Source organism: Jaculus jaculus, chromosome 3 (assembly GCF_020740685.1).
Source record: "Jaculus jaculus isolate mJacJac1 chromosome 3, mJacJac1.mat.Y.cur, whole genome shotgun sequence".
Lineage (NCBI taxonomy): Eukaryota > Metazoa > Chordata > Mammalia > Rodentia > Dipodidae > Jaculus > Jaculus jaculus.
This window is the reverse complement of record NC_059104.1, coordinates 62,843,497-62,860,113: the sequence shown is the minus strand read 5'-3', so window position 1 is coordinate 62,860,113 and position 16,617 is coordinate 62,843,497. Positions and strand designations below refer to the sequence as shown.

Here is a 16,617-nt window from a genome sequence, read left to right as displayed (position 1 = left end):
AGGGATTTGCTGCTGTGTTTTAACTCAAAATGCCACAATAATCCATCAAAACCTACCATAAAAGGGTGCCCAGCACAGCCTAGTTTGTATCTCATTTGTAGAGCTCCTTTATGATAAAAATGCTTATTTTGCTCTCTCTAGCAGCCCCTGGCAAATGTGTTCCTGCTGGGAGCTGAATTTATGTTCTGCAAATCCAAGTAGCCCACACCCAAGAGTAGCCTCAAACTCTTCATTTGAAGTTAGGCCGGCAGGCTGGCTGCTTCCAGTCCTGCTCTGCCTTCTCAGATCAAGTTCTGTTCCTAATCTTTCTAAATTGGGTAGCTCACAGTAAATCCCCCAGTGAATCCCAGACCCCCCCTTTTTTTGGTCTAGCTCTGGGCTCTTGCATGGGGCTCCTGCGGCCTTCAAAGGTTGTATGATCTCTTTATGTGGTGCTCCATGCTAGGTGAGGTGCTGTGAGGATCTGAGCGAGGCAGCCATGAGGCCCCTTAACTGAAGGTAAAATATTCTCTTTAAGCAGCATTGCAAAATTGCTTAGATAATTGTGGCTTTTGCAGCTATGGAGAGAAGACTGAGTAGCAGTGTTTCTAGAGGAATGAAAGAGTAGCAAGTGAGGTGTTCGGGAATTTACTTTGCAGATTCCTTTAAATATCATAGATGTTCTTCATTTACTCAGACCCTGCCTCTTCCTAAAAAGAATTTGAGAGGTTATACAATAGAGTTATAGTAAATAAAAAACATAAAGCAAGGCCATAGGAAGATAGAGAAAAAATACTATGCCAAATTTATTTCTGATCTTCCTCCAAGCCTGGAGCAAGGAGGAGTTACTATGACTAATCCCCTGGTTCTTGAGATATACTCTCAGTGGCACTGGACTGAAACATGGTGAGAGACTCCCTGAGATACCTCCTGGGGGTATCTTTATCCCTGTGTCTGCAAGAGAGCTTAACTTATCAGTGTTTCGGAATTATAACTGCTTCCCACCTCCTATGGGAAAGGTATCCTGTCTGGAGATCAAAGAAGTAAGTGAACACTTGCCTAGTATGTGGGAAGTATAGATAAAAACGTGACACTGTGAAGTAAGCAGACTTTCCACTGTTTTTAGGTTACCGAATGCGATTAGGGTCTAGCACAGACAAGAAGGATTCAGGCCGCCTTCATGTCGACTTTGCACAGGCCAGAGATGACTTCTACGAGTGGGAATGCAAGCAGAGGATGCGTGCCAGGGAAGAGCGGCACAGGCGCAAACTGGAGGAGGACCGGCTGCGGCCACCCTCCCCGCCAACCATCATGCACTACTCGGAGCATGAAGCTGCCCTGCTGGCGGAGAAGCTGAAAGGTGGGAAGCCTCGCTGGCCCTGCATCTCTTTTACCTTAGCCGCTGCCTCATGGAAGAGAAAGGGACTCTCTCCAAATGCCAGAGTCCTTCCTATACATTCCTTCACCGCATATTTCATGTGAGTGGGGGCAAAAGGGAATCTGCAAACACCTGGGCTTAATCCTCCTGCCTCAGACAGAATCCCAGCCTATCCAGCACCCTTTCTACCTTCTCCTTGAATGAGTGGCAGAAGGATAAACAGCCTTAGCCCCAGTAACAGGCTGCTATCCTTTGCCTGGTGCTAAATGAGCCAGGGAAAGGTCTCCCTTCTATGGATGAGCCGACACTTCCTAATGTTCTCTCAGCTCTGTCGAGTATGCAGGACCCTCAGTCTCTTCACACTGTTGTGGCACATTCTGACACTATACCACCCATGGTATATATGATATATGGTATCATGGTATATGGTTCATGGAAGAGACAGAGGAGAAATACAGAATAGGGTCTCATCTTCAGAGGTGTAGTTGAAGAGACACTTTTCCTACCTGCAGATGAGTAGCAATAAACAGTATTTCAGGACTGGAGAGATGGTTCAGCCATTCAGGAGCTTGTTTGCAATGCCTGACTGCCTGGGTTTGATTCCCAGTGCCCATGTAATACCAGAAGCATGAAGTAGTAGCTGCATCTGGAATTTCTTTGCAGTGGCAAGAGGCCCTGATGCACCCATTGTTCTCTCTCTCTCTCTCTCTCTTTCTGTCTTTCTCTGTGTGTTTTCAAATAAATATATTTTAAAGTGTTTCTTTTCCTCCAGTGTTTACAGGGCTTTCACCTGTAGGAGCTAAGGAAAGAATAGAGAAGTGGCCAGAATTTGAAAAATTAGGATGGTTGTGTGTGCATGTATACATGTGTGTGTGTTTGTGTGTATGTGTTTTCTACAGACCAGTGACAGTCAGAACTTCCTCAGGTTACAGGACATCGTCAGAATTACTGTAGGTCACAGTTGCTACAGGTAGGTATCTGTAAATTTGCAAAAAACTATAAACTAAGCCAGTGGCATGAATGCCAACCAAGATATGAGCAACATGCTTTAGGAATTCCACCAGGTGTGAACAGTATAGATAAAGGTGTCAGGAAAGTCGTCCCACAGTAGGCAGAATTTGAACTTGGCACAATAAGTGAGTTTTTCTTCCAAGTTAGAAAGGGGCACAATGTCATTCTAACTAGAGGCCAGAGCCCTAAGAACAAAGACACTTGAAAAGCAGGGAGGATTTGGCACAGGTGCTCTGTACCCAAAGCAAGGTGAAACTTCAAGAGCATCTTGGACCAGATGGTGAGGTATTCACTATACTGTGGAGTGGCCTTTACAGATTTCTGATGAAAGGAAAGGTGTGACGGGTCCTGAGAGGCTTTGTTAGTGTGTTGCTGGCATTCTTGACTGAATTAGATGTTTTACTAAAGAAAATGTATGAAAAGTTGCCCAACACCTATCTTAGAAAGATAGAAAATAACATTCTGTGCTTTGAAAAAAAAAATAGGCCTATGTGTCTAGACCGTGTCTGGTCTGGGGATTCTTAGTTAGCTACAGGTGACACTGGACTGCCTCTGTGCTACCACTGAGTGCTCCTGCAGGCACTCTAAGGACTTGCTCTGCTGGTCAGAGAAGGGGGAGATGTGCAAGCGATGTGTTAGTTCTTCATTCAGCATAGAAACTATTAGCATCTTGAATGAGAATGTTCAATGGGACAAAAGTTTTTTTGTTGATATCAAATAAACTGTATGGAACAACTTTATAATCTCCATGACCTAAATTGGATTCAGGGCCAACTAGCTTAGTCCACAGTGCATTACATTTTTCTTTATTAATTGCTTGCTTTCTTGCTTGATTGTATATATGCATGTAGAATACTGTATAATGTGGTATGTGTACTGGGTAGTATATGCACATGTGTGTCAGATGCACATACTTCATGAGTATGCATGAGGATCAGGCATCCTGCTTTTGTCACTCATCTATGTATTTCTTTCCTTGAGACAGTTTCTCCCTCAACCTGGAACTGCTATTTATTGGCAAGTCTGTATTTGTTGGTCTCTGCCTTCCATGGGCTGGGGTTACAGATGTGCATGGCAAGCCCAGCTTTTCATGTGGGTTCTAAGGAGTCATACATGGTGGCTTCCAACCAGAGAGGCCCTCATGCTTAAGTGGAAAGTGCTCTTAACTGCTGATCCATCTCCCCGGCCCCAACATTAGACCCTTAAACTATATTCAGTCATATCCACACTTAGAAGGGACAAAAACTGGCACCTAGATTCTCTATCTCATAGAGGAATTTTGTGAGAGTTTGTCATCTATGTTATGTTATTTTTATGAAACCAGCATCAAAATGTCTATGCATGTATAAAGTACATGACATTTGTCTTCTCCTCTTGGGGGATAGCAGATTGGGATGTCAATTTGGTAGAGTAATTTGTGAGCCTTGCCATTTCAGAAATGTATATTTATATAGATGAGTATAATTTGCAGAATTCAGAAGCTGTACCTTTGCCAAGTACTGTGTGATCCCTTGAGGAGGGAACAGATTGGAAATTTTAATGGATGGCTGTTACAGTAGAATGAACTAGCTGAGGATACATCTTAGGCAAGAGTCAGGTAATATCAAGCTTGACAATTTCAACCCAAGCACAGAGTTTGGAATATAAACAGCATTTAATTGCTTAGGAAATTGGCTTCCTCGGAGAGGAAATCCACTCTATGCTCCCTGTAACACTGTGAAGCCAAGCAGGAGGCACCAAGGAGGCCATTTCCCTGAAGATTTCATTGACATGGGGTATAAAATGCAGTTAAGAGAGAGGTGTAGAAACCTTCATCATAAAGGAAGTGAAAATTAAATCTGAAAATATATAATTGGATTTGATTTTTTTTTTCTCCTCTAAGAAATCTAGCTGTCTTGGGTTTATTGGACATTTTCTCATCACTTTATATCATTTTCACACTTTTTTTCAGTTATATTCAGCAAAATATATTTACAAAAAAGTGGCTGTCCATATGGTTTCACATAGTAGGTGTTTAGTAAATTACTTTCTTCCTTGGATCTGTGGGCATACTTAGTAGTGCTGCCACTAGGCATGACGGGAAATGAGGAAAGTGATGTATGCTCTTTCAATCAGAAAAAAAAAGTATTGTGAAGCATTTTACAGAAACCTGGCACTAGGTATTGGTGGTAGGTACTTGGGGAGGAGAAACAAGCATACTGAAGTTAACTTCGGCCTCACACAATCTAGGTTCTTGAGTTTCAGAAGTAATAACAAATCATTCTGTACTTAAGAATAGTGGGGTTGTTATGTATACCCTGGACTACACTATTACAAGTGGTGTGTTCGGGATGTTCTCCCCGTGGTGAGCAGTTCAGCAGAGGAGTGCTAGGATCAGAGAGGGGTGTCTTTTGGGACCATGTCAGCCCATTCACTGGCTGCTTGGCCTTCAGCGCTAGAAAATCCACTGAGTTGTAATTGGGCAGAGTCTAAGACACAGTCACCCAGCATCTGTTTCATTAATACAAATCCTAAAACAAAATTAGTGGCGCCCTGCTGATTAAATAGACATTGTTCTGAAACAATTCAAGTTAATGAAGACTGACTGGGAAGTGACTGTGCACAGACCCAAAGTTTATGGTATGGCTCTGAGAAAGTGAGAAGGAGCTCAATAGCACCATAATTACACTTTATTGGAAACAGTGGCACCAGGCAGATGAGATAACGAATTCAGGGTGTCTGACACCAACCATGCTGCCCTGGAGGAGCCCAGGGTTTAGGCTGTGCAAGCAAAAGATCAATTCCACTATGAGGAAGCATCACATCCTCACTTACTAAGGATTTCCTTGGGCTTTAAAAGTTTTTCTGTGCTTCCCCCCCTTAGAAAGCTGCACATAATCTTCCATTATATGTGTCTCTGTCGGGCTAACTTCAGACAAAGCTCTACAAGCAGGGCCCTTGGGCATCCCTGGTGTATCACCAAGAATCCATTACTTGTGAAACAATTTGCATACAGCTATAGCTTGGCCAGTGTCAGTCTGCCAGAAGGAGGCAGGCAGGAGTGGAAGTGGTGCTGGTACTTTTCATAGATGGTTGTCAATATTTATGACTCCATGAAACTAAAAATCAATAATGCTATGAGCCAAGTGGACATTCCATTAGCTAAGAGCCTGCCCTCCTTCAGGCAAAAGCATGGGTACATACTTGAGAATCCCTTTCTTAGGAGGTATCGACCTTCACAGAGGCAAGATAGACCATTTCATTTAGAAACATTTTGCTCCACCCTGCAGCAGGAATAGTCAGTACATTTTCAGAATACCCTCTTAATATCTTATTTTTATAGATACTTAGTAATTGGCAAGATTGTGTGTTGGGACAGAGGGGAGCATTAAACTCTTGTGTGGTCTTCATGCTATCTGTATTTCAGTTAATTGATGCATGGGTAATTGAGCAGCCAGCAAATGGAGACCTGTTTGAGGCAAATTCTCCTTTGAACCAGTTTTGACAATTTAGTGCCTCATCCTTAATTAGTGAATTAACTAAAATCATGAGAACATGATAATTTTATGTCAGTAAGACAGTCATGATTTCTCTGTCACAGATCCTTTAACAACTCCCAGTGTACATGGTCCTAAGAGGCAGGGTACATGCTATATAAGGCTCCACATAGTCTCCTGTACATGAAAGAGCATGGAGGCACTGGATAAATTTTAGTCAAACTGATCTATGGATAATGGTGAGAGAAAGGCACCAAACTGATGGATAAGGAAGACCCAGAACTGTATTTCAGAACAATAAGCAGATCAAAGCCAGGCTATGAGCATGGAATAGGAAACTTAGGTCAGCAGCAATGCCCTTAATTCATGGCTGTGTCTATAAAAGAACAATAGGAGGGAAGGTTCCATAATTAAACAGAAAGGGGAACAAAGGACATTCTATAATACTTTTTTTTCCAAAGAAATGGATATACGTAGAGATTTCTGGTTAGGATGTTAGCTGAGACGTGCTCACATAGTTTTTCTTACAGAGGCTTAAACTTCAGGGCAGGGTAGATGGTTCAGTAAAGCGTTTACTGTGCAGGCATGCGAACCTGAGCTTGGATCCCTAGCTCCTGTGGACATGAAGGTGCATACCTGAAATCCCGGCACTGGGAAAGTAGAGACAAGAGAGTCCCCAGGACTTGTGAACTAGCTTATTTAACCAAACTGGTGAGTTGTAAGTTCAGTGAAAGACCCTGTGCCATAAAGATAAGGTGGGGAAGTTACAGACAAAAACATCTGACATCAACCCTAGCCTCCTCATGCAGGCATATCTAAGGGTACCCACATGCATACCTGCATCCATTCACACACTCATGCATACACAGAAAAGTCTAAATTTCTACTAAAAAAAATTATTGCATTATTACAGAGGAAAATTATTTGCAACATTTTCAATTTTTTGCCATTTATGTTCTTTCTTACAGATTTGTAAAATAGTCTAGTCAAAGACAAGTGAAGGTCCATACCCCAGTAAAATTAAATAATGGGGAAATAATATAGTCTAGTCAAAGACAAGTGAAGGTTCATACCCCAGTAAAATCAAATAATGGGGAAATGGGTCTCTGGTCCACAACAGCATTCCATTGAAAAGATCTACAGTAATTGCTATGCCTATTTCTAGATCATTGATACTTTTTTCTCTTCTGGATGTGAGTGACACTTATTAATTGGAAGTGGGGATTTAGAGACAAGGAATCACAAAGATCATAAAAGTCACATCAGATCTTCCCAATACCCACAAAAATTTCAGCTTTTCATTTCAGGTTTTTATTCTCTCATAACTTATTTGAGTTCCTAATGAGTTTACCCAGCTTTTTAACTGAACCATTGTTTCCAGTGTATGTATGACATATGGATAAAATGCTGAGTCCCACTTGGGGGAATCTGAGAAAGGTTGGTTACATTTTAACATCTCAAAAAATGCTTATACACATGGACTCCTACTAGCAGATTATCCTACTTGCAGTTGTAATGCATGCTGTATAGTAAGTGTTCAATAAACATAGAAGATGGAAGAAATGAAGCAGATAACAAAGTCTGAATCAACTGTAAGGAAAATGAGAGGGGCATGGGCTCAGGTGTTGGCACTGAGACAGTAGAAAAGCATTATAATGCTATTTATATATCAACAAGTTAACCAATGAGAATGTACTTGATGCTTTGTTGCCAAAGATACTTTCTGCTTCTCCTAGATTAACTGACATCACTCTTAATATATCACTGGTGTTGATGTCCTCAGAAGCTGAAGCTGAAAGGAACAGCCAGCATTAGTGCCACCAGAATGACAGTCTCTGGTAGACAGTGGCACTGTGAAAATCTTCATTAACAGGAAATTAAATTTAATGAATTGTTAATATTTTATTTATTTGAGAAAAAGAGAGAGAGAAGCAGATAGAGAATAAGAACGGGTGTGCCAGGGCCTCCACCTACTGCAATTGAACTCCACATACATGTGCCACTTGTGCATCTGGCTTTATATGGGAACTGGGGAATCAAACCCCAGTCCTTGGGTTTTGGAGGCAAGCACCTTAACCACTGAGAAATCTCTACAACCCCGAAACTAATTTTTTATTGTCAACTATGATGCTGTCCAATTTCAAACATTGAACTCATGTGTGTCAAATAGGAGTCACCTCAAATATATGATAGATAGAGCATAATTCTAACTACAAAGGGGAAGTGACCAAAAGATTAAAATATGTTTGGAAAGTTTTATTCTTATATCAGCCCCTCAAAACCAGAAATAAGGAGAAACAAAAAATTACTTCCCAGGGTAGCTATGTTTGCAGAGTTTGTAGGGAATGGTATAAACATGGCAGAGAGGCACTGAATCCAAGCCCAGAAGGCAAGGAAGTCTGCTGGATGTAGGGATCTTAAGGGGAATCTTGAAGAATGAGGGATGGCTGGCCAGTGGGATGGAGAGTGTACAGCCCCCTAGCGTGAGGGTACAGAGTGTGTGAAAGCAGAGGCCATGCCATAGCAGTGAGGGCAGTTGCAAAGGAATGGGCATGTGCTGAAGGGAGCATGCCAGCTGGGGAGGAGGACCAGAGACGTTTCCTTTCATCAAGCATATGGGTGTGACGTGATAAGGACCCTGCCTGGAAAACATTGAGCAATTTTTAATGAACAAATGGTTCATATTCACGCCACAGTGCAGTGATTGTCTCAGTTCTTACTATGGAAAGGTGCATCTGCACATTCCAGTTTCTAAACAGCACCCATGTTCAGAGTTATGCCTAACCATGTTTGCAGAGAGCATTTGGAATTTTTATAAGTGCATCTTTGATGTGATTTTTATGAGCAGTGTTAATTTCCTTCCACATGAATAGCTTTAATAATTCTGCAATCTAAATCCTGTTTAAATTAGTTTATATTGTTTTCTTTTTTCTCAGTGATCTTTCCACTGAATACAAAATTGAATTTACAGTTGTGTATTGCAGATGATTGCTTCCAATAAGCTCCTATAGCCATCCGGCAAAAGTTACTGGCTTCGTCTTAATAAATATAAATTAAAGTCACTTTTTATATGGTAACAAATATTGACGTGTTATCAAGCATGCCTTAACTAATGTGTTTCAAACTTAATATGAATGTCATATATCAATCCTTATCAGACTTCCAGTAACAAAGAGTTTAGAAATGAAGATGAACTTGGAGTTTTCAAAGCTATACATCTCTCAAGCTAGTGGAATTCTGTTTCCTGGTACTTGTTACTGTGTTCAACTCTCTCTGCTATTTACTTTTTCAGTAGTGCATTTTAATTGCTTAATCTTTAAAACATTTTTTCCTCTTTCTAAGAACTATCTATTAACTATAATCTGCTGCTTGTAATTTAAGATTAATTTATGCCCTGGTTTTAGAGGGAAGAACAAAAAGATACAGTTCTCAGGTATTTGAGTACTCAGCCATTTTTCTAATAATGTGTTCTTCCTGACTAACCTTATGAACGGAGTGACCAGGAACCAGGGAAAACTTCCCAGGAGTCAAAGAAAGAAACACGAACAATATGTGTGATAGTGCCCTTCTCTCTCCCAAGCATGCTCCAAAAATAATAAAGTTTCTTTTCTTCGTGCTGTGTAGAAGCAAAGGTGAAAAATGGTACGTGAAGTCAGTGTTTTTTTTTGTTGCTACTTTTTCAGAAGCAGGGTAAGATTTCTTATACATATTAGGTTTATTTCTACTGCCTTTTCTAAGTTCCATTCTCCTAACATATATTGGTAGGGAGAGAGGCAGAGAGTGCAGGGGGAGGCAGAATTTATTTTGACTCTAAGAGTCACAGTGGGCCTCTCACAAACATAATGCTAAGTTATGAGCTCCATGGGCTGAGTGCAATGTTAAGTTGTATGATTGATTTTATCTTACACAAGCTACTTACTTCAGTCCATGAAATGAGATGAGAAACCACTGCAGCTGGAGGTCACTGAGGGTTGAACTGAAACTGAAATTCCAGAGTTAACACAATTGCATGAGTCAGATTCCATACATGACTTATGTTCAGTGTGCAAGGGAAAAAACTTTCATGGAAGCTGGGGTCTTTCTATGGTCATGTCCCTGTCTGCCACCTCCTGGGATTCAAGAGTGGCTAGTGGGCTTATTCATAAAAAGCTTTGATCTCCAATCCCAACAGATGGGCCACCATAATAGGAGACAGCTTGAACTGTGTATGGTCCTCTGGCCATCCACATCTATTCCATCCTGAGAAGGAAGCGGTTTCACACCCATGTGGTTTGACGTCAGACTGCGTCCTGCCCTCACACAGTACACATACCCCTGGACAAGGAACTACCTCACTAAGGAAGCTGTGCCTGCTTTGGGAGAGGTCAAGGTAAAGGGCCCTGAAGATAGTGGCACAGCATCCTGTAAGATTTAAAAGTACTCTCCAAATAGAATACACATAGGTATGCAGTGGTTTCTTCACCAAACATGTACATCTACCTGTAGCATGTATACATTTATAAATGTGAACAATATGCGATATGTCTCTGATTATCCTCTGTAGAACTGACAGGGCCTGGCATATGGAGAATAGGCACTCAGCATTTTCCAGTGAGTAAATGCATATCAGAATTCTGCAGTCTAATTTTACTCCTAATTTTTAGTATTAAAAATCTACCTAGTTTACTTGAAAGACAAAATAAAATGGTTTTCCTACATCACATTGCCAATGACTAGAAAAATGAAAATTAAAGTCTTCTTGCCTCAAGTTTACCTGGAAAATATGCATAGAGCCTTCAGCAGAAGTTGAATTGATCAATGTTGTAATAACTGACATACAGACACACCCTCCAGTTGTAATTAACTTAATCACCTTCACACCTGTTTCTCCTTTACCTCGAAGCCATACCACACAGTTCTGTTCCAGCTACAACCCAAACAGGCAAGTCTGTTTGTTTTCTTTGATATAAACTTACTTAAAGGTGCAATATTCCCTACTTCTTGTCCTGGCCTGCACCTTAAATCAGGTTCAAATGGGCTTGCTAATAGCCATCCAAAGCACAGGCTGGCCTCCCTAAGGAATACCCTGTTTTGTGGCAACCTAAGAAATACTCTATATTTTTTAACCTAATTATGTCATCTTAACTCTAAAATGAAATTGCTTTTGAAATATAGTAGAACATGAAATAACTTATTCCTGCACCTGCTTTGAGAATTTAATTACAATAAATTTTAGAGAAATTAAATCTTTAATCCACATTTGACACTAACTCAGCTAATTCTATAAATCTGGTATCATTTGATAAAAGAATATAGTGAAAGTCACATAGGTTTGTATAGTCTTTTGAATCAATATTAAGTCAGCACAATCAAGATTTGATGTGAGAATGGGCTGTAACTTGTGGCTAAAAATGCCTAAGACAGCTGAGCTCATGAGTGGTAGGAGAGAGAGAAGCTCTGGGTGGTTTCATGGTACCACGAGTTAGAGGAGAAAAGAGAAGTATAGGAATGATAAAGCAGTATGTCTCAGGAAATCTAATCTTGAGTTCTGAAAATGTGCCATTTGGGTAGAATGTGATCTTTTGGGAGAAATCAGATTGAAGTGGGTTTTTCCTCACTGCGACATGACTTGCACTTGGTGGTCGTTCATTTCTAGATGACAGCAAGTTTTCTGAGGCTATCACAGTGCTACTTTCCTGGATAGAACGAGGAGAAGTGAACCGGCGCTCTGCAAACCAGTTCTACTCCATGGTGCAGTCAGCCAACAGCCATGTCCGCAGGCTCATGAATGAGAAAGCAACCCATGAGCAAGAGATGGAGGAGGCCAAGGAGAACTTTAAAAATGCCTTAACTGGGATCCTCACTCAATGTAAGTAAGAATTTGGGGGCCATCTCTTTGGATGTGGTTTTGTTTTTTCTTTTGTAATCATTTTATGTTTTCATTTGGGGGTAAGTAATCCAGTAATCTCCCATTTTACTCCATATTGAACTGCAAACCTCATAACCTATTTCATGTTCTGTGGCACATGGAGGAACACGGACCCCGCCCTGAGAGCTTACTTCTCAAGGTGAGCAATGTTTCGGTAGCTTTTCCTCAGACTATACCTGGCCCCCAGGACAGGGTAGCCAGGTGTGCCTGTGCTTGTTGGATCCATCACAGCTCACACCACACCAGCAGAGCAGCCATCTCTCCACCTGCAGACTGTACAAACAGGCCCATTTACCTTCCTAGGGTGCTATTAAAGAGCATACCTTTAATGTGTCCTGGAGCTCTGTTTAGGAAGAAGGTATCGTCAGAAATCTTCTGCTCAGGATCCTTCATGAGGTGAGCTCTGGCTGTCCACTTGGGTAAATCAGGAATAGAAACTTCCTTCATTTGGAAAGCAAATTGTCTTAAATACTTAACATCAGTGATTTTTCATGTCTAGATCCAAAATTGATGTTGGACTATAAATGAAGCTTTCTCAGAGAACAATAGTCAAGGTAATTACCCAGGGCTCTATTCAGAAAAGGGGTGTCGACTTTCTTCTGTGGGCAATCTGCCTGTGTCTGTAGCTACCATCCTAGCAGCTAATGCCGTGTAGTTCCCATGTTCTTTTGTTTGGTAAAAGCTGTGAGTGACACTGACAGTGCTGTACTCCATCCTGTACTGGGGCAGAGGCCCACATGTTATAGCAACACAGACAATTTACATGTTCTTCTGAGAATAAGTATTATTTGCAGTGATAGAATGTGCCAAAATGCCTGTCACCTCTTTCATCAGTGTAAACCCAAGGAAAATGTATCTGTTAGGATAGGACACTAGAAAGGCATGAAAACTCAGAATCTCAAATATGTAAGTATTTTATATGAGTTTGTTATCAAAAGGCAGTTTTTGCAGCAGCAAAATATATCATATAATGAATTTCCAAATAAAATCTGATAAGTATCCAAATGCCCAGTATGAGACCAATCTGTCTTTAAAGAAGAGGAATAGAAAAATAAACCTGATCTATTTCATACCAACTAGCGCCACCTTTCTCAGACTCGCCAGCCTTGAGCAGTGGTCCTATTTTCAACTGTGGATGTCCAATGATTCTAAATTTATGGTTACTAAGGAAAGAATAAAGAAAATTAATATTGAGCCAAGCATGGTGGCACACACCTTTAATTCCAGCATTTGGGAGGTAGAGATAGGAGGATGGCTATGAGTTCGAGGCTACCCTGAGACTACATAGTGAATCCCAGGTCAGCCTGAGCTAGAGTGAGACCATACCTCAAAAAAGAAAAGAAGAAAGAGCAAGCCAGGTATGGTAGTGCATACCTTTAATCCCAGCACTCGGGAGGCAGAGGTAGGAGGATCTCCATGAGTTTCAGGCCATCCTGAGACTACATAAGGAATTTCAGGTCCACCTGAGCTAGAGTGAAACCCTACCTCAAAAAAAAAAAATTAATATTGATACCAGCTTTAAAAGGAAGAAAGGAAATAATGGATGAGTGGGCAGAGGGAATGTAAAGATAGATTTGCTAAGAGGGAAGGCCAACCTATCCAATAAAACAAGACGTACCTACAGGGTTAGGGTGGGAGGCCACAGGCCTGAGCTGCAGAATGGTAACTGTCCACATAGCTTTTTCTCCCTTACCTCAGTTTTAGCTAATTTCTCATTCTCATCCACCTACAACTTATAGTCCCATCTTTTTGTGAACACTTGGCCCTAGCTTTTAGGAGGGCAGCCCTGGGTTAGAATAGGTGAGAACATGCTTACTCTGGCAGTAGTACTGAAATAGGCACCAACCAAAATGAGGATCCCTTGATGTGGCCTCGTCATGCCTCCCTTCTACTTCGACTCCTGTTCAGTTGTTTTTCACACAGGAGTTGATATAAACCTGAGATTTCTTGAGGAGCTTACCATTGCATTTTAAGTGCTGTCTATTCTTCCTGGCCCTCACAGCTCTCCGTGCTTTCCTTGTCAGAAGCAATCTTTCCTGGCTTCACTGTAGTTATTCCCATTGGCTCCTCCACCCTGACCCCAGCAAAGCTGCCCATCTCAGAGTCTTCATGAATTGTTCTTTTCCCCTACTGTGCATGCTTAGAGTTTCTTATCATTTAGGTCTTATTTGACAAGTTTGGCAGGGGAGTCGGGGGGGGGGGGTCTTCCTTTCTTGTCCACTTTCTTATAGTGGATTTTCCACCATCATTCCTTATCAAGATTTCTTACAACACTTATCCAGGTGTGTGATCATGGCTTGATGATTATGACATGAAGGGACATGTCTTTTGTAGTTTTACTATATATCAAGTTCCTGAAAGAAAGAAATATGTAGATGATGGAGGGAAGAGGTGGGTGAGAGATTGGTAAATTAGAAGGCAGGCAGGAAATTTGAAACATTGCGTCCAGACTCTTCTGATAGCCGGGCATGGTGGTACACACATGTCAGCCCAGCACGGGGCAGACTGAGGCAGATATTTGAGGCCAGCCTGGGCTACATAGTGGGACTATGTCTTCATAATAAAAAGGGAGTGGAAGAAAAGGAATGAAGGAGGAAACAAAAAAATTTCTTGTGAGTAATAGGGTTTCAACCAGTTCATGCAGTGAATACAATCAAAGAAAGAGATCACTAGCTGTGATGTTATTAAAAATTTGTCAGGCCAAAGGCAATAGTCTAAAGGATATTAGAAGGCTGAGTGAGTCAACAGAACAAAAAGTTGCTTGGGTCTCCCTAGTATAAACTTCCAACAACCTTTATGTTTACCATCTATCCATCACTATTAGGGAAGTTCTTCTTTTCCCTGTAACTTGGTTCTCAGTATGTCAGCAGTTACCAACAGACAGCGAAAATCCCAGTTGATGTTGACAACTTGCAGAGATGGCTAAGGAGTGCATGGCACATCTGGAACACAAAGGCAGCACACACACCCATGAAAGCTAGGCTCCTACAGGATAACCTGAAGATGAGAGCCACCCTAAATGCAGTCTGAGTTGGAATTAAGAGGAGCTGGAGGACTGCACTAGCTACCTTAATTTCCCATTATTGTCTGTGGGCTTTTTGCAGTGACAGCCACTTCCTAGATGTGAAGGGCAGCAAATCCTCAGTACCACTATGGAAATGTTGGCAGTGAACTGACCGGCCTGGTGGGATGTGCCCATTTCATCATCCTCTGAATTGTGGTGCCTCATATCTAATGACAAGAGCTTCCTTCTCTCTGGTGGAGCTATGTTGATGTATCTCAATTTTCTACTTTCCTGGGCTTTGTTCATTGCGAGGAGTGTGTTTCTAAAACAATAACAGTCAATTGACATACTTGCTGCATTTCTCAAAAGTAAGACCAGACCCCATTTATCTGAATTAATATTCTTGGAAGGCACCACAAAATCACACTTAGCTCTCTTGCATAGAATGAGATCAAGAGTATTTAGCAGTAATATTCAGGAGCTGGTGTCTGTCTCAGCTTTCTTTCTCCTGGATGGTGGGAGGTGTCCTGATTATGGGATACAATCTTGAGTACTTCCACCACATCAAAGGTGCCCAGTGCCTTTCTTCATAGCTTCCTATTGTAGTCCATTTATTAAGCGGCCAGGATTATTGGGAAAATTGAGGCATCACGGAAACAGATGTACTGACATCAAGGGAAGCAGGCCCGGTGTCCTTACAAAAGGGCTTCCTTAGAAACTTTGAGGAATGTTTAAAGCTCACAGCATGATGAGCTCCTTCATAGATTGGGTTAGAAACAACCAACAGGTTGAGCAGGACAAGGGAACTTTTTGTGTAAGTCCAAGAACCAAGATAGCGCTTCAACTTGCTTGTCTTTTCATCATGTGCGAGGCAAGTACTTCAAGGACTGGTGTGAATTGCCAGGCAGCCATGTAGGAGAGATGATCTTCTTGAATTATAGTGCTTAACAAAAATGGAAAATGTGTGGTATATGTCCATATGTACATCAAATTCCAGCAGTTACCTTCTAGCTTTGCTGGTGCTCCATTCTGCCATTTGCCTAAGGTCTAGAACCTGCCTTAAAGTATCCAGGAAAAGCAGCTAAGCCCAGCCAGGAGTTTGGAGTATATTGCATCCACTCACTACTATTAGGGGTAACTTTCCATTTGTGACTGTGTACAAGCAGTTACCCAAGATGTTAAATGTTAAATGAGATGCTAAATGAGGTTTATCCTGGGGTAGCACCAGGCTAGCTGGATAGGTCTCATTTGCTATATATAAAAGAAGAGGGAAAGTGGCAGCCCTTGAGTCCCCCATTCTCATGTCATCATATCTTCCTATCATCCTTATCTCACCTTGATGTCATTTATTAATCTGTCCATTTGACAGAAACTTCCCCAGGTTTTCTTGCTCAGGGACTATTTGGTTTTGATCTCAGCTTTTTAAAAATTTATGCTTCCTAGGAACTCTCCATAGGCCTTCCAGCATTCAGTGTTTCAGTTCTGAGCAAAGCTTGTCATTTCAAAGTTCTGATGGGAGCTGTTTATAAGTCCAGGAAGCATGTGCCACCACACTCTGTTATTAATATGCATGCCAAGATGATCAGTTGTGCATGCCTTGTTACAACACGTACGCATCTAATAAAAAATTTAACACTCCATGACATTCCCCCTTGGGTACTTTCCCAACAAGCTTCCTGATGAAAAAAGAGAGGAGAGTAAAGTGGAGAAAAGACAAATGGGAAAGCAGATGATAATGAAAAGGGGTCTGTTAATATTAGTTCAGGAATACTTGCTATAAATATGAGAGTGAATGAAAGTAAAATTATAGGATGCCAGAGGCGCTAAGAGACCCATGGGGCCAAACACTCATTGCATGGAG

General features: G+C 41.4%; 1 protein-coding gene across 11 annotated transcripts in view; it reads left to right on the top strand.

The window, feature by feature from the left end:
* Positions 1–16,617, top strand: part of Enox1 (ecto-NOX disulfide-thiol exchanger 1) — a 674,222-nt gene that overhangs the window by 515,198 nt on the left and 142,407 nt on the right. For all 11 annotated transcript variants that reach the window (XM_045145349.1, XM_045145350.1, XM_045145345.1 and 8 more), the window contains 2 exons: positions 1,106–1,339; positions 11,480–11,692. In XM_045145349.1, the coding sequence (XP_045001284.1) occupies positions 1,106–1,339; positions 11,480–11,692 (447 nt within the window). The remainder of the gene's footprint in view (positions 1–1,105; positions 1,340–11,479; positions 11,693–16,617) is intronic.